Source organism: Acanthochromis polyacanthus, chromosome 3, assembly GCF_021347895.1.
Source record: "Acanthochromis polyacanthus isolate Apoly-LR-REF ecotype Palm Island chromosome 3, KAUST_Apoly_ChrSc, whole genome shotgun sequence".
Classification (NCBI taxonomy): Eukaryota; Metazoa; Chordata; class Actinopteri; family Pomacentridae; genus Acanthochromis; species Acanthochromis polyacanthus.
Genome location: NC_067115.1, coordinates 45140453 through 45159212, shown reverse-complemented (window position 1 = coordinate 45159212; position 18760 = coordinate 45140453). Strand labels below are relative to the sequence as shown.

At 38.7% G+C, this 18760-nt stretch overlaps 1 protein-coding gene across 1 annotated transcript; it reads right to left on the bottom strand.

Moving 5' to 3' along the window:
- Positions 1-1239: 1239 nt before the first annotated feature.
- On the bottom strand, positions 1240-18433 carry p2rx3b (purinergic receptor P2X, ligand-gated ion channel, 3b). Its single transcript, XM_022221636.2, has 13 exons — positions 17962-18433; positions 15145-15280; positions 15001-15072; positions 14779-14848; positions 12731-12824; positions 10050-10127; positions 8555-8696; positions 7807-7943; positions 7427-7520; positions 5862-5927; positions 5516-5593; positions 3298-3425; positions 1240-1794 (listed from the first exon to the last, which is right to left on the bottom strand). Exons 1-12 carry the CDS (start codon positions 18099-18101, stop codon positions 3306-3308), a joined length of 1227 nt encoding a protein of 408 aa, XP_022077328.2. The 5' UTR covers positions 18102-18433; the 3' UTR covers positions 1240-1794; positions 3298-3305.
- Between the last annotated feature and the right edge of the window lie 327 nt (positions 18434-18760).

Sequence of the window (18760 nt, the reverse complement as noted above, 5' to 3'; positions counted from 1 at the left end):
CTGAGGAAGCTCTGGCCAGCACCTGAGGAACATCAAGACGAACACAGACAGGCTCCAGGAAAACCAGAACTTTGTGAACCGGTATGAGCTGAACCATCTCCACCTAAATGCCCACAAGACAAAGGAGCTGGTGAGGGACTTCCACAGAAAATCCCCCCAGATTACACCAGAGACCATCCAGGGACATTAAGATGGTGGAAAAGTGCAAGGACTTGGTGTTCACCTTCATAATAAACTGGACTCCATCTGCAACAATCGTCATTATGTAGCCGCACGCCGCAGTCCATCTACGTTCCAACCCTCACCTATGGTCATGAGCTCTGGGTAGAGACCCAAAGAATGAGATCGTGGATACAAGCAGCTGAAATGAGCTTCCTCTGTAGGGTGTCTGGGCTCAGCCTTAGAGATAGGAGGAGAAGATCAGACATCTGGAGGGAGCTCAGAGTAGAGCTGCTGATCCTTCACCTCTGAAGGAACCAGTGGAGGTGGTTTGGACATCTGATTCAGATCCTCTAGAACTCTCTGGAGGGATTCTATATCTCATCTGGCCTGGGAACGCCTCAGGATCCTCCAGGAAGAGCTGAAAAATGTTGCTAGGAGGAGGAACATCTGGAATGACCTGCTTCATATGTTGACTCCATGACCCGACCCCAGATAAGACAAAAAACATGGATGGATGGATGTTAATCCTGTAGCTATTCCAGTTCAACTGCAGTTTTTATTCTATCACTCTTTCGATAGGACTACGTCTTTTAACACGTTGATAGTTTTTTCGTCCTTTACTTTTTCCAGTGATGCTACCTTTTTAACAGTTTTTATCCTGTAGCTCTTCCTGGTAAACATCACTTAACACAGCTGTTTTATAATAATAATAATAATAATACATTTTATTTATAGGCGCCTTTCAAGACACTCAAGGTCACCGTACAGAGGAAACAGAATAAAACAGATTCAAATATTCAGTTTAAAACTAGTTAAATCAGGAACCATAACTGATTTAATGAGCCACTTGCAGTTTCACTGTACCGTGTGTACTTAGACTTGCATGGCTTAATCTTTGAGACAAGCATATGCTACTGGCAGGATCAACCAGGTAGCCCAGCATCACTTCCCCGTGTTTAGTTCCCTTATCGCTCTTCCAGTGGAACATCATCTTTTAAAACCATTTTTCTCTCCTTTTAGACATTGCCTGAAACGTCATTAAACACTCTTTGCTCCCATATAACTTCACAGAAAACGTACACAACACTGTATTTTTATGTGTAATAACGTCAAATTAACAAAGATCTTTTCCCTCAATAACATTTTTGGCAAACAAAAGAAATGCACATATCCACATGGACATTTATAATGTCATATGTGTACACATACACATTTAAATCATTACATCATACATGTATTAAGTCATAGTTATACTCATCATGTCATACCTGTCATACTTGTTTTCCACATTCTCTTTTACCCGCACTAATACAAATATACAATCAGAAGCTTTATTTTTGACCCAGCAGATTTTGACACAGAAGGCCTGTAATAAATTTAGGGAAGAACCAAAATGCATGATTGTGTTTTTATTACAAAAACAGAAGTTTCAATGATTCCATCTTAGAAAATTCAGAGTTAGGATACTACTGTGGGCTATGCTTTATCAAATCAAACCAGAATCCATCTCGATTATGGAGTAAATGCATCAGAGTAGAAGATGCAAAAGAGCTACTGAAGACGACCATGTAAACCAGAGGTGTCCAACATGAGGCCCGTGGTCCAAAAGTGGTCCTCCAGAGGGTCCAATCCCTCAAAGTGTAAAAATTACAGAGAAGACATTAACTGCAGATTGTAAATTAGTAAAACTATAAATTTAAAATCATTTCTAGACCATGACACGTTGTTTGGATCAGAAAGTAAAAGACTACATTGTTGTTGTTTTTTTTGTTGTTCTTTTGTCTCTTTGTGTCTCATTTTTGTAAAATTTTATCTTGTTTTTGCTGTTTTGTTTCTCATTTTTGTAATTTTGTGTTTCCTTTTCTTCTCGCTTGTGTTTTCGGTCTTATTTTTGTCATTTTGTGTTTTGCTATATTCGTTGTTTTGTGTTTTTTTTTTTTTTGTCTCTTTGTAACTTTTTGTTGAATTTTTTTCTCTTTGTGTTTTGCTTTGTGTTGTTTGTCAAATTTTTTGTTTGTTTTTTGTAATATTTTGTCGTGTTTTTTTCTGACTTTTAGCTCATGTTTTTGTTGTCTTGTTTCTTGATTTTTGTCGTTTTGGGTTTCCTTTCATCTCACTTGTGCTTTTGTTTTTTTGTGTTTCGCTTTATTTGTTGTTGTGCCATTTTGTGTTTTTGGTCCCATTTTTGTCGTTTGTCCATTGTCAACTTTTTGTCATTTTTGTCTCATTTGTGTAATAGTTAGTCTTGTTTTTGTTGTTTTTTTTTAACCTGACTTGTCGTTCATCTCATGTTTTTGTCGTTTTCTTGTTTATGTCATTTTGTTTTTCCTTTTCGTCTCACTTGTTTTTTTTCTTATTTTGTCATTTTGTGTTTTGCTTTATTCATTGTTTTGCGTGCCGTTTTGTTTTTTGCCACGTTTTTGTCATTTATACATTTTTTTTGTCGCTTTGTAACTTTTTTTGTCAAATTTTTGGTCTCTTTTTTGTTTTTTTTCATTTCGTTTGTCAATTTTTTGTCATTTTGTGTCTCATTTTTGTTGTTTTTTCCTGATTTTTGTTGTTCATCTCAGGTTTTTGTCATTTTGTGGTTTGCTTTATTTGTTGTTTTGCTTTTTTGTATTTTTTTTTGTCTCGTTTTTGTCATGTATCCATTTTATTTGTTGCTTTGTAACTTGTTTGTCTAATTTTTTGTCTCTTTTTTCATTTTATTTTGTGTCTTTAGTCTCTTTTTTTGTCGACGTTTTGTGTCTCATTTCCACAGTATTTTGTCTTGTTTTTGTTGTTTTTTTTGTCCTTCTTAATCTGAATTTCATCATTTTGATCATAAAGTAAAGTTGGTCCACTGGAGATCAGCAGAATGTGGAACTTGAACTAAAATGAGTTGGATACCTTGATGTGTGGTTTCTTGCTGCTTTAGTGAAACATGGGCTACAAATAAGTCACCATGCAAAGACAAACATGGTTTTGCATTCCTTTGTGAAGTATTTGTCTTTGTCTGGAGTTGTTTAGTGTTAGATTAGCGCTACGTAGCAACAATTCAAGGTTCTTCAGATGCTTTTTGATCTTAACATAGTTACTGTATTGTACAGTGTAGTATGTAGGGAGAGTTAATATTCAGTTAAATCAGTTTAAAACCTGTTCATTCAGCTGTAGTGTTCAATAGAAAATGCCCCAGAGTCGCTGGACCTCATCATGGTTTGTCTGAGCGACAGCTGGGAGCGATACAACCCCTTGCTCTGTAGTTCCATTGGGCTGTCCGACACCTGCAGCAAATGAGACAGGAAAAAAACAGACATTTTTGCTTCTGAGTTTGGCATTTTACAAGTTCAAACCTTTGAACACAAAGATAAAAGTGAAGTATAGCTCAGGCCCGGACTGGCAATCGGGAGAGGCGGGACTTTTCCCGGTGGCCTGCCTCCTTATTGGCCTGGACAGGCCAGCCACGGACTGGCAGGCCAATGAAAAAAGTTGATCGGCTTTTTGGCAGACAGGCCAGAGACAGCAGCGCCAGAAGCCTTACAGAGTACACGCCCACCCTCCTGTCACTCACACAAAGCAAGTGCTCCGCGCACTAAATCAGAAGGATAGGGATTGGTCAAAGTGACATTTTTTTAGAAGAAACGTGCCATGATTGGTTAGTTGCTTTATGGCCCGCCCCTTCATAGCGAGAACGGGGAAGCATGCACTGCAGAGCGGTGATATGAGAGAGTGGAAGGAGCGAAGATTATGGAGCACCCTTAAGTTTACAAACGGTCGGTTCTTCTCACAGATGCATCATCAGACTTCAAAGGCCAAAATCTAATAAAAAATGATTGGTATATTATTGATTTGCTTGGCTATGGTGTTTGCATATACTATTAGCTATGACCAGCTGACATCTAAATGATTTGCTGACAAAATAATATATATATTTTTAATTCCACATGTTATATAAATAATAGGAAAAGGAAAACATTGGAAAAATTGGTGAGGGTAGTGAAGAGATTACAGAAGAGAAAAGTACTGGACTGTATGGAGCTGTCGTTATGGTTGTGTTTAATAGACTTACCGTCTGTTTAGTAGTGTTGTAACTGCTATAACATACTGTAAAAGGCATATTTTTGGAAGGAAAAAAAACAAAATTTTGGTGCATTATCCCATGTGACACAACCCTTGTGGTGGCGGAAGTGGCCTGACTGATTGGAAATCTCCCGGCCTGAATTTCTTTCCCAGTCTGGCCCTGGTATAGCTTACTACAGATCAGCTTCTTCAGAAACCTCAGCCTACACTGCTGACCTTTTTAGGTTATTTTTGTATCGTTCTGTAGAAAGCATCTGGGTCACTCTATAATTGAAGGACTTTTCAAGTCTATGGGATGTATCTGGAACACGTTTTTATTAGGAGTAAAAACAAAACTAATGTTTTTATCTTCATTATGATCATGTCTTTACAAATTCCATAATTATTTATTATGTAAATAATCATTTATTAATAAAAATGACTGGATATCACTAAAATGTCAACTATGATACCAAAAGTCCTGCAATTCTATACTGACCTATTCAGAATGACTTGAAAATGATCCATAATTACAGAAAATTAGACCACAATGACATGAAATTTATCCTAAATGACTCAAAACTTTTCCCAAAGACACAAAAATGATCCAAAATGACGAGAAAAGATCCAAGCTGACGTAAAACTTGTTGAAAATGATTCAAAAAATTTACAAAGTCACTTGAAAATTGTCCAAAATGACTCAAACCTTTTTGAAAATGACTCAAATTGTCTGGGTCAATCTATGACTGAGGGACTGTTGAAGTCCATGGGATATATCTGCATGCATTCTTATTAAAAGTTTAAAAAAATAATGTTTTTTGTCTTCATTATGATCATGTCTTTACAAATTCCATAATTATTTATTATGGAAACCATCACTTAATAATAAAAAATGACTAGATATCACTAAAATGTCAACAATGATACAAAAGGTCCCGCTACTATATACTGACCCTTCTATGTTTTATGTTCTTACTCTGTGTGTTTTTGGGCAGTTATGTTTTAACCTGTCTTGTTGCCGACATTCTGACCAATAATATTATATTAACATCTATTGATCTATCATGGCTCAGCGGGTAGAGTGGCCGTTTTGCAACCGGAGGGTTGCCGGTTCGATCCTCAGCCCAGAGAGCTCATGTCGAGGTGTCCCTGAGCACCTGGTGGGTCGTGGTTAGCTCCTTGCATGGCAGCTTCCGCCATCAGTGTGTGTGAATGGGTGGATTTCACGTATAATGTAAAGCGCTGTGGGTGTCTAAAGTGCTATATAAATACCATTTATCTGATGATCAATGACCATGAGAACCAGGTGTTTTACCTCTTCAAACTTCTTGGCCTTGTATTGCTCTGCACCTTTCAGGAAGTTCAGCAGTATGATGTCACACAGCACTGTACCCTACATGATAGAAAAATAACAATAAGACCTCATAAAAGCAAGTTCTTCTGTGCATCGTCCAACAAAATGAGTAAATGTTTACCTTTCTTGTATGCAACAAAGGTCAAATACCTAAACAAGTTTTTTTTTTTTAAATTCCACATAAAAAGGGGCATTTTCCAATCAATTAATTTGGTCTGACATACAAAGCAAAATTACTCAATGAAACATCACTGGTCCATATGGAATCTTTTTCTCTGGTTTAATCAAGTGTAAAAGTAGAACTCACGACTCCCACTGATGTGAAGGCTGCCACCATGTTAATGAGTGTAGGGATCATGTCAAACTTTCCAGCCTACAAATGGAGAACACAATTCACAATTCAGTCTATAAATACAAAAAAAATCATTTCTCTCTTTGATTTGAGAACAAACCCAAACTAAAACTAAAGGAGCTTTTCCACCAGCATCTACTGGACTCTGCTGGGTTTGTGAGGTTTTCCATCAGGACGTAGTTCCTGGTACCAGCTACTGTTTTAGTTCCTACTGGGCCGGGGTTCCCAGAGAGCTGATTGGAGCCGATAATGTGACATCTCCAGAGTGCAGGCCTCTGATTGGACAGGGAGTGATGACACACCAGAGCAACTCCTTCACCAAAACCAAATCCAACATTTAAAAAATAAAACTGGCAACAGCGATGGTGCTCATTGATCTTCAGAGAACTTCGCAAACTTTGAATCTAGCAACCAGACCTGTACCGTGGGCAGCAGGTGTACCATCGCCTCCATGTCCTCCATTGTTGTGTTGTGTTTGTGTTGCCAACAAACGACGTTAAGGGACTTCCAGGCCGCCATGCTATGATGACTCTATCTAGCATGAGGTGGTACTCAGTGGAATGGAAAACCACCTAAACCGAGTCGATCTGAGTAGGTGCTTGTGGAAAAGCGCCTTTAGAGGCTTGTAGTGATCACTTGATTACTATTCTGATAATAAAATGATCATGTTTGTCATAAAAGTAGCAAATATTGTCTCATTTGAACTTCTTAAATCGGATGACTTGATGTTAAAAACACATCACTTTGGTCTGCGCCTTTAGCCAAGAAATTATTGTGTTTTCTTTTAATGATTTTTTGACGTTTTGCAGTAAAGATTGATATAAAAAATAAACACCACAGAGTGAAAATAATCACTTGCTGCAGCCCTGATGTGAAACCATGAGCTTCAGGATCTGTAGTATCTGCGATGGACCAAGTCGCTGAAAATTTCCTCAAATTTTTCTGAAATTTTATGGGAAAGTTTCTGAAAATTTTCCAGGAATTCTATGGGAATTTCCCTGGAGTTTTCTGGAAATTTCCTCAAAATTTTCCTGAAATTTCTTGGCAATTTTCCTGAAATTTTGTGGGAATTTTAAGGAAATATTTGGTGGAATTTATGGAAATCTCTCCAAAAATATCAGAATTTTCCCCAGAATTTAATGGAAATTTTCCTGAACTTTTATGAGTATTTTCCTGAAACTCTGAAGAAATTTCCACAAAGTTTTCCAAGAATTGGTCCTGAATTTTCCAGGAGTTTTCCAGGAATTCCATGAGAATTTACCTGGATTTTTCTGGAATTTTTCTCCATCCTGGAATTTCAATTTTGCAATTTTTTTGCAACTGCAATTTTGTGGGAACTTCAAGGAAATATTTTCTGGAAATTTCCCCAAAATTTTCAGAATTTTTTCCTAGAATCTTATGGAAATTAAAAAGGTATTTTCTGAGAATTTTATGGAAATTGAGACAGAAGTTTGTTGTATTTTGTGGGAATTAGGAGCCCATACCCAAACTTTGACACAAACACAAATATATATACTCACGTTTCCATTGACCAGAACGTCAAACCTAATAGCGTAGGCTTTGACCAGAGTGCGATAATCCGTTCCATTTTCCATCTTAAAGTATTTGGCAAACCTATACAGGCAGAAAAAAACATTTTTATATTTAAGGATATACTTTTTAACTCAGTGTGCAACTAAGAAGCAAATGTTTGATGTAATAGAAAACAAACAGAACAGTCAGGGTCAAAACACACAAGCTAAACACTAGAGACTGAAGGCTGAAGAAACTTTCCACTTTAATCAAAGATTGTAAGACAGTATCTGAATTTTCTTTTGTTGTGAATTCAGTATTTGAAATAAATCTTGGGAGTTGTAGGTGATGCTCTCATTAACATCAGAATTTAATTTCATTAAAGTACCTGAAATTGTAGCCTGGAGAGACAGCGTTCTTCTGTGACATGGCGTCCAGTCGGGTGAACGAGTACGAGGGGTTACACTGATCATCCGCCTTGTCCAGATCACACATCCAGCCAATCTTTATTCCAATCACTCCTCCCTGACACAGTTATGAAAAAGGGTAAGGTAAGGTAATTTCTGTATTCACATTCTGTGACATTTTTCAAATTCACATATATTAATGTTCAAAATACTCGTCATTTGATGTCCTCTACATTAATTGCAATCCCAGTTTACAAATTGAAATCAATCAGAGAGAAAGTTAGTAGAATGTACTAATCTTTTTCTCGCATATTCTTTCTAATTGTCGACAGAGACAGTAAAGAATGCAGTGCTAAATATATGGTCTGCTTCCACATCATGGAGAAAAACAAACCGTCTATGTAAATGTACTCAAGTTACATTGTAAGAATGGTGTGGTTGACAGCACTTTTTCCAAACACTGTTGAGTTTTGTTTTGTTGTAAAGGGCCTTATAGGTAACCAGTATTTACAGAAATGGTGATGGTGTGATTCCTCTAGTCCTTCTCCAGATTTTGTTCCTCATAGTGTTTCATTTCCATGTTTTATTTAATTGTTCCTACATTTGAAAGTTCAGCTGCAACCAGCGAGTATTTTACCAGATTCATACAACAAACGTACAGGGTGGATGATGAGCTGTATTATAAAGATGTGACACATTCCAAACCATTAAAGCATCACTCATCTCTACCTGGTGAGCCAGTTTGGTGAAGTTCTGCTGGGCGTAGCGGACAACGTCTCCCACTCTGAAGATGGGGCAGTAGATGTTTTCGTCCATGTCAAAGCTACAGTTTTTGATGTAGTTAGCAGTGATGTTAGGAAGGAAGTTCCCTCTGCACACATAGATGTCAATATGTCAGAAATCATGATGGAAAACATCATCATCCTATTTACCATTAGAATCCCAGGTCAGTGACGTTGTCTCTGCGATGATGCAATGCTGTTCCCTCTTCCACATGAAATCCCATCCCATTGAGAGTTTATCATCCCATCAATTTTTTAACTTGATACAGTAAGTGATTTTATTTTCCTCCACCATTGGTGAATAGACAACATAGTTAAATGTTTTCTTTATTTTCTGGTACCACCATTCTAATATTTCTCTAGTGATGTTATACTCAATGAGGACATTGGACAGAGTGTTTAATTTTTAAAAATCAAACTGTGACAGACTTCCTGCTAGTATTCAGGGTTAACTGGTGATATTCCTGTATGTGAGGCTGGTGTTGTGAACATACAATTTAATAAACTTCACTCACTTTACCTAGAAGATTAGAAATGGCTAACTTTTTCATACCAATTGCTGCAAAACAACAAAGAAGAAACAAAAAGCAAGTCAAAGAAAGTGAGCTCCTCTCAAAAGCCGTTGTGTAACAAGTCAGCCCTTCTGTATACTGTATGTTCATGGAAGAAGCCAGTATGCAGATGACATAGCCCTGTTCAGTAGTAGTGCAGAAGGCATTCGATGCCTTCTCACAGTCCCCCTATAATGAAATATCTAAGCGAATATGTCTCTGCAAAAACATCTCCGAGACTGAAACCATGAGTACTGGCACTGCACTTGACTTCATTCTTCATAGATGATGTCAAGCTGGTAAACGAGTCTGAGCAGTGTGTTAGACCTCTTCTTTTGTTTGACAATGAAACATGAACCCTTCACCAAAAAACATCAACTTCACCTTACGTCTATAACGTGAATCAAATGGGATCACTTTGTCTCAAATGAGGAAGTCTTAGAAAATCCAATGTAGAAGACGCAGAGATCAAACTGGTCAGAAATCATCTTCGTTGGATGACAACTGGCCAGTCAAAGCTTTTCTACATGGAGGGTTGTCTGATGGAACAAGAAAAGTTGGTCAGCCACTGCTTCTCTACAAGGACACTTGCAAGAGTGGTGTCAAGTGTGGGAAGGCAATGGAAGGTTGGAGTTGTATGGTTGATGATCACAGCAAATGGAGAGCCCTGACCCTCAACAACTGTCACAGAACTGACATTAAAAGAAAACTATTAAAGAAACGTGCAAGGCGCCACAATAGAAAGACAATGACCAACCGTAATACCTCATGAACTATGGATTACTTGATTGTTTTACTGTGTTTGATTGTGTTGTGTCCATTTGCATGCAAGTAGACAGGTATTGTTTTTTTTCCCATCCCTGATGTGTGTCAGAGCTAATTGTGTAGTACTTGGTGTAGTTGAAGTATGGAAATCGAATGCTGTTCTTAATGAAGATGGTGAAATTCTCCACTTCCATCATTGGCGTCCTGAGCAGAAGAGTGTCGAATAAGAGAAAAGATAGACATACAAACACAGAGAGAAAACGGTAAAAATCATTTACACACGTGGACAAAATTGTTGGTACCCCTCAGTTAAAGAAGGAAAAACCCACAATTCTCACTGAAATCATTTGAAACTCACAAAAGTAACAATAAATAAAATTTATTGAAAATTAAATAATCAAAATCAGCCATCACTTTTGAATTGTTGATTAACATAATTATTTAAAAAAACAAACTAATGAAATAGGGCTGGACAAAAATGATGGTACCCATAACTTAATATTTTGTTGCACAACCTTTTGAGGCAATCACTGCAATTAAACGATTTCTGTATTTGTCAATGAGCGTTCTGCAGCTGTCAACAGGTATTTTGGCCCACTCCTCATGAGCAAACAGCTCCAGTTGTCTCAGGTTTGATGGGTGTCTTCTCCAAATGGCATGTTTCAGCTCCTTCCACATATGTTCAATGGGATTCAGATCTGGGCTCATAGAAGGCCACTTTAGAATAGTCCAACGCTTTTCTCTCAGCCATTCTTGGGTGTTTTTGGCTGTGTGTTTTGGATCGTTGTCCTGTTGGAAGACCCATGACCTGCGACTGAGACCAAGCTTTCTGACACTAGGCAGCACATTTCTCTCCAGAATGCCTTGATAGTCTTCAGATTTCATCGTACCTTGCACACTTTCAAGACACCCTGTGCCAGATGCAGCAAAGCAGCCCCAAAACATTACTGAGCCTCCTCCATGTTTCACCGTAGGGACAGTGTTCTTTTCTTCGTATGCTTGGTTTTTGAGTCTATGAACATAGAGTTGATGTGCCTTACCAAAAAGCTCCAGTTTGGTCTCATCTGTCCAAAGGACATTCTCCCAGAAGCTTTGTGGCTTGTCAACATGCATTTTTGCAAATTCCAGTCTGGCTTTTTTATGAGTTTTTTTCAGCAGTGGTGTCCTCCTTGGTCGTCTCCCATGAAGTCCACTTTGGCTCAAACAACAACGAATGGTGCGATCTGACACTGATGTACCTTGGCCTTGGAGTTCACCTTTAATTTCTTTGGAGGTTGCTCTGGGCTCTTTGGATACAATTCCAACGATCCGTCTCTTCAATTTGTCATCAATTTTCCTCTTGCGCCCACGTCCAGGGAGGTTGGCTACTGTCCCGTGGGTCTTGAACTTCTGAATAATATGAGCCACTGTTGTCACAGGAACTTCAAGCTGTTTAGAGATGGTCTTATAGCCTTTACCTTTAAGATGTTTGTCTATCATTTTTTTTCGGATGTCCTGGGACAATTCTCTCCTTCGCTTTCTGTTGTCCATGTTCAGTGTGGTACACACCTTTTCACCAAACAGCAGGGTGACTACTTGTCTCCCTTTAAATAGGCAGACTGACTGATTATGAGTTTGGAAACACCTGTGATGTCAATTAAATGACACACCTGAGTTAATCATGTCACTCTGGTCAAATAGTTTTCAATCTTTTATAGAGGTACCATCATTTTTGTCCAGGCCTGTTTCATTAGTTTGTTTTTTTTAAATAATTATGTTAATCAACAATTCAAAAATAATGGCTGTTTTTGATTATTTAATTTTCAATAAATTTTTATTTATTGTTACTTTTGTGAGTTTCAAGTGATTTCAGTGAGAATTGTGGGTTTTTCCTTCTTTAGCTGAGGGGTACCAACAATTTTGTCCACGTGTGTAATTGAGGTATGATTACGACACTTGTTTGCCATTTTCAGCATAATAACAATGTACTTTGTATACAAACGGTATTAGTGCAAATAAAATATATGGAAATATAACTTCTTATATTCACAATGTACTGACATATGAACTTAAGGTTTATTGTTCCACTGTTGGGACTCCCTACATATATTAGTAATTATAAAACAATTGGTGGCTAGTATGCTATGTATGAATATACAAATTTACAATTTAAGTGTTAGTACTTAGTAGACTAAGCCCACTAAAGTACTACTGAGGGTGTAATGGTTTTTAATCAGTACACTTGTAATATACTTTTGCTACATGTTTTTTAATCACAATGCGCTAAAAATGTGCTTGCTCAAATATATACCAAATCTATCTATCTATCCATCTATCTGTCAGGGCCTCCTCCTCGCCCCCCCTCCCACCTGGCATCCTATTACCTTTTTCCCATCTATTCCCTCCTTTCTCCCTCTCTCTTTCCCCTCCCTCTCTCTCCTTCTTACTCCCCAGCTTGGCTGGTAATTACTCCAGCTCCAGTCCTCCGGCAGCTGCGGCTCATCTCATGATTAATCCCTCTGCAATAAAAGACCAGTTCACTCTCCCACACGCCGGCACCAGAGCTCCCGACCCGGCTTCTCTCCTCCACCTCCCTCTGGTCTCCCCCGGTTCCCTGCCGCACGTCACCCACTCCTGTCTTTTGCAAATAAAACCAGTTCTAACTCGATTCCTGCCTCGGTAGCGTGGTTCTCTGCTCGGGTTCACTTCTGAAGCGTGACACTATCCATCCATCCATCCATCACTATTCCTTATTGCCACACCAGTGTAGAACAGATGCAGCAAAGCCTTGGAAAAAGCTTTTTACCACATGCAGAGTATCGTCTTACGTCTTGATGGTGTCGATCTCAGCAGGACACCACCCTTTAATCTCACACATCTTGATGGTGGTGTTGAAAGGAACACACTTCCCTGTCAGAATTCCTGAGTTGAAAAAACAAAAACACAATATAGAAGAGAAGTAAGTATACCCCTGTAAAATATCACTGAAAGATTATATGGTTGTATCTGTAATTGTGACTGAATGACTTCTAAGATTACCAGCAAGATATTTATCTGGTGTTGGTCCTCTCCATCTGTCTCTGAACAGAGAGGTCTACATGCAAAAGCAAAAGTCTGGCAAGAAGCAAAGGGATTAAAAAAAAAAAAATTGCTGCCACACCACCAAAAGTCACACCTGAGTGTGATCTGGTTTGAATCAAAGGCCCCTCATTGGACGGGACCCCCAAACACACTGGGGGATCATTCGTGATGTCATCGACCCTTTATCTGCTGCTGGGTGGTGCCAAATCCTTGCGTTCCCCATGTGACAAGTTATTGGAAAGAGCTCCTGACTTCATGCAACAAGTTGCCAAAAGGCAGCAACTAAACAAACGTTAACGCTACTTCCACCATAAGCTGCAGTTTCTGATTTGCTTGGATGAGTTAAAGACGGTTTTACAGTGTTTAACGGGCTTATATAGAATTGAAGGACTTTTGAAGTCCATAAGATATATCCTGCATATATTTTTATTAAAATTAATGTTTTTATGTTCTTTATGATCATGTCTTTACAAATTCCATTATTATATAGTATGGATTAATGAAAATTAATTAAATTAAATTAATGAAAATGACTGGATATCACTAAAATGTCAACTAAATCACCACCTGAATTTAATAACAACCACCTTCAAATTAGCTGAACAATAATAAAATGAGCTGATTCATTTTAATTCTAGATCACATGACCTGCTCCACATGATGTCATTTCCTCCAGAAGAAAAGCTGGCCAAATTCCAGGGCTTTCTGACATTTAATATGAAGTAGGATACAGGTTTCCTACAAAATCTTTAGAAATAACTTTTAATTTCTATTTTACTTAATTGTATATATAATATTTAGAAGAATCTTTCTCTAAAATGTCATGTGGTGTTTGGTTGTAGGTGGCCATGGTGATTTTAGGCCTGAAAACAGCAAAAATGCCAACTATGATACAAAAAGTCCCACAATTATATACTGACCCTACTCCGCTTTTTGGATCTGGAGAAATGCTCAGCAACCTAGACGTTTCTCCATAGCTGCAGACGTGGAGAAAATCCATTCTCCAGAAGAAGACAGATTCGCCAAGGCAACTCTGCCGATCCTTTTCTGCCACGCCACTAATCTGTGAGGTCGACTCGATGCAAATATTGTATCAACCTCGGCTGTTTAACCTCACACTGTTTTCTCTTCACTAACACACACATCCGAACATGTTTTACACACCATTAGGGGACCGTCGCCCTAGGAGGACACATGACCTTCAGTGTTCACACACGTGTCCTCCAGGTAGTGCACACATTTAAAACACATAGGGACAACACGTGGAGCCAGTCGTGCTCAAATCCAGCAGTCATCTCTGCTGACTAGCGTGTTCGGACGCACCCACATCCACCATCTTGCTTCCACTCCTCTGTGAAAGTCATCATTACAGTTTTTAGCTTCTCTTGCCGTTCATTTTGAAGTCAAGTCATGCTGATGAAATGCAGATAGATTCATTTATAACCATGTTTGAACAGTTAATCTAATTGGAAATCACAGCTGGACTCTTCCTTGATCACAGGTTTTGTAACTTGTGTGTCATTTAGTCTCGGTATTTGTTTTTGTGTGTTCATAAGAGGAAGAACTTTTTTTTTTTAAAAACGTAGAAATAACGTATTTATTTAGAGGTGATACAACTTTGAATTATTCGACATTTAAGGGCTATTTTAGGTGTTCACTTCTGTTAGATACTGTAAATGTGAGGGTTAGCAATCATAAAGCAGTTTAGCATATTATAATATACATAAACATAACAAGAATGATCATAAAATGTCTTCCAGCAAATTTGGTCAAGAAGAAATGAGGACGGTCTCACCATAACTTCCTGGCTTGTTGCGGCTCTTCACACAGTTGTTGTCATGGGTACAAACATACTTCTTCTCACTCTGGGTAACACACCATTGGAGACATGCATTAAAACTGCACAATAATTAGTGATTATTTATAGTTAAATGCACTTTAAAAAGTAGATTTCCATTGATTGTTGCGAAGTCAGTGGGAAACAAATAATAGAACTGCAGCAGTGACTGTAGCTGACCTCAGGACAGTATCCTTGGACTTGGTTCTCTGTAGTAATCAGTTTGGTGATAATGCAGAAGACTGAGGCTCCCTGAGGAAAAACACAGTGTCAGAAATCTATCTATCCATTCTTTTATTCATTGATCCATCCATCTGGCCATACTTGTGTAGGAGTGACGTAGTCGGCGACATCCATGACCTTGTTGTTGTAGATCCCAAAACCTTTGACCTTGGTCATCACTGAGGATTCGATGGCCGTGTCTCTCACCTGATAGGCCTTCTCATAGAGAAACACCCACCTAAAATGCCGACAAGAAGAAATGTCACATTGAACAAAGACTGAAATTTAGGTCTGTACAATACAATAGAACCATGATGACAAAAACTTTAAAACATCTATAAACTCCTGCACCTGCAACTCATCATCCTCTCTCAGCATTAACTGAGCTCAGAACACCACTCAATGCCGCTGACCTTCTCCAATCAGTCAGGCCGTTATTCTGCTCAAGCTTATTGTTCTGCTCCAGGTTTACCTCACCGTCTCTTCTGCTCTCCATCGCTCCCTGCCTGGATGCCTTCATGGAAATCCTCGACTCCTGCCATGCTACTCCTAACCAGGTCCATCTGCAACCTTCCTCCTTATGGATTCCCTCCTACTGATGAGATCATTCCTGCCATAACCCACACCTCCTCCACTGCTCTCTGTCACTCAGGCTGTCAGCTAAGCCTAGCCTTGTTGTTTGTGGCTTTGCTTCCGAGCGTATTGTGTATTTTGTGCTTGTGCTTACTGTTTTCACCAATCTGTTGTCGTCTTTCCTCGCTTGGTGCTACCAAATCCTGGCTAATCCTGCTTTCTGTGATTCATGATAATTTGTAAATGGTTTTAATTCCATAGATCAGTGCTAGTTAGCCTGTTGTCCTCTCTTGGCTTTCACAGCTGTTCCCTATGTTCCCTAGCATTATTCTGCACTCTTGTCTGGCCCCGCACTTCCTGCCTAGTGACGTCACTCCCCATGTGTATTATTTGTATTGCGCATTCATCCATCCATCCATTCTCTATACACCGCTTTATCCTCACTAGGGTCGCGGGGGGCACTGGAGCCCATGTATCACGCATAATTCTTGTAATTATTTTGATTAGTATCCACTCGTTGGCTGTGTCCTTGCTGTCTGCGCCTGAGTCTCTGACCCCCGTGACAGCTGTTAAGGCTTTTTATTCAATAACACATTCATAGCAGCAGACTGTAAAACTCCTTAAAAGAATTTAGTGGAATCTGGTAATCTTTTCTTTCCCCATAACTTGCATAGAGACATTAGCCCCTCTGTCAGACCAAGGTGGTCAAGCAAGAAGTTGTTCGTTACATAAATAAGCACCTGTCATGAGTGACGGAGGGGAACTTTGTTGTGTGATGGTTCTGATGGTGGGAAATCAGCACTTTGACAGGCTTTTATATTGACCTGGAAAAATGTTTAAGTTCAGTGACTGGGAGTGTTTCCTATCAGGCACAAGTCCGTAAGATGACAAGTGGCAATTTATAGTCCATTACCATATAAGTCAGAGAAGGTTGGCAAATTCCACCTCAACCATCACTTTGCTGGGTAATATACGCACCAGGAAGTGGCAACAGGTGGCAAAGGGTGGCAATACTCTCAGACAAGTCAACAGAACATTAAAGTTGCAAAATAATAAGCAATGACTCAACCAATAGTTGCAAGCAAAGGAAGGTCAATCCACCCACCATCTATCATATCCTTCCAAATATCATAAAACATTCAAGATAAAGTCAGCAGCCCCTCTAGTTTCAGACATAGGAAATGTTGGAGCCAGTCCAAAAGTATCTATTCAGATTTGAATTATTGATGCACCTCCGTCTGTTAAGTTCAGTGAATGATAATATTAAATTATTATCCAAACAAACTGAAAATTAATACCACAGCTGCATAAAATATGCTTAAGACATCATCCCACAGGCCTCATGCTATTTGCTTGTTTGGGCATTTGGTTTGACTGCATTGTATTTTGATATCATAGCTCACCCGATCAGTTAAAATCTCACCTTATTGGACTGAGCACTGCTTAAGAAATTTCAGTGATCATTTATTTTTGTAAATAGACTTGAACTTTGAATCTGTTTGTACATCCTTTGCATATCACATTACATTTTGTTTTGAACCACAGCTGCTGTGTGCACAACTCTCTGTTGGACCGTTTCTCCTTGAAGTCACACCCTACACTCAAAACACCACATTTAGTTTCTGAGCTTTGTCAGGTTCAGATATTTATGCTGATTTTTGTGAGGTTTTCTTCCCGAACTCATAGTCTGATTTCATGTTTCAAACATCCATGGTGAGGTGATCGGTCATTTGAATAAAATAACAGTGATCTTCAATCTCCACATGCTGCTAGAATATAATAAGCTGAAACCGTCAGTTAAGATTTACTTTTTTAATCTAAATAATCCCTCTCTCTCTCCAAGACATCTGTTAATGGTGGTAGCAGTAAGTAATACTAATAGTAGCAAGCCTTTACCAAAGACCAGAGCTGAGGATGAGGCACTATATAATATATCACAACTACAGCTAGTGGATTTTTAATTAAATATCAAACATGTTTAACAAACTCGATGTGGTAATAATAAACCACATGCAAAGGCTACATATCATTTAGCAATTTAGGTATAACTTAAGATAACAATGCAAATACATATTAAAACTCAGTCTAAAATAACATTTAAACCACACAAAAAGGTAAGTATATCATTCTCAGTAGTTATCTGCAACACTAAACATTTGAAATGCTTTGCAGTAAGAAAAATGTTATTTTAGACCAAACATCCCATTATTTGCTTGTTAAATACTCTGTGTCTGATCTAATGCCTAACCCATTACATTAATATAAGAGTCTTATGAATGTGCTTTTCTTCATTTGTTTCAATCAACAAGACAAATGTAGAAACTGTAAAATCTGAAACACGCTCACCCGATGAAGTACGTGATGATGAGAAGTTGAACAACACGGTTGATAATGCCGATGGTCCAGCTCTTCACGACCACCGCCTTCGTGGTTTCATAGGTGAAGAAATTTGTCACACAAGTCCACATCCTAGCAGTGTGTGCCATAAATATGGATATTTTGATTTGTGCGTTTTCTTTTTTGAACTCCAGGTGAAGCAGACGTTAATATGTGTCCCTAAAGCAACTGAACATTTAGGTCCCTGAAAGTGTCTTCATTATTATCTTCAAAAAAAAAAAAGGGAAAAAACCCCCCACTGAAATTCGAGGTCCAACGAGGAAAGAGGAAGCCAGATGTCCAACAGCTACTTTTCAAATCCCTGTAGCTCGATGATGCCACTCTTCAACTGATCCTGTTACTTCTGGGTTCGTATATCATGTTGAGTAGTGAAGATGCAAACAGCTTTCTCTCTCCCTTCACTCCTGCCTCCTTCAAGCTCCACTCCCTCCTCCTGCTCACTGCACCATGGACAAGTTCTGGAGTAATTATGTTTGCACCATAGACTGTATAAGAAAGATGGACGTAGCTGAAAAGTGAAGGCAAATGTGAAAAACCTGCAGCAGCTCTTCGTCCGACAGGCTGGCCTCAAAAAGCTTCATAGACTCTAATTTTACATGCCAACACATACATCACTAAAGACTGCTTTTCTGCAGCTCAGGATTTCCTTTCGTTAGTTTTCAAACCCAAAGGTCAGGTGACCAATGCTGCAACTACAGTGAGGGGAAGACAATACAAAGTGTAACGAGACACACACCTTCCAAAAAGT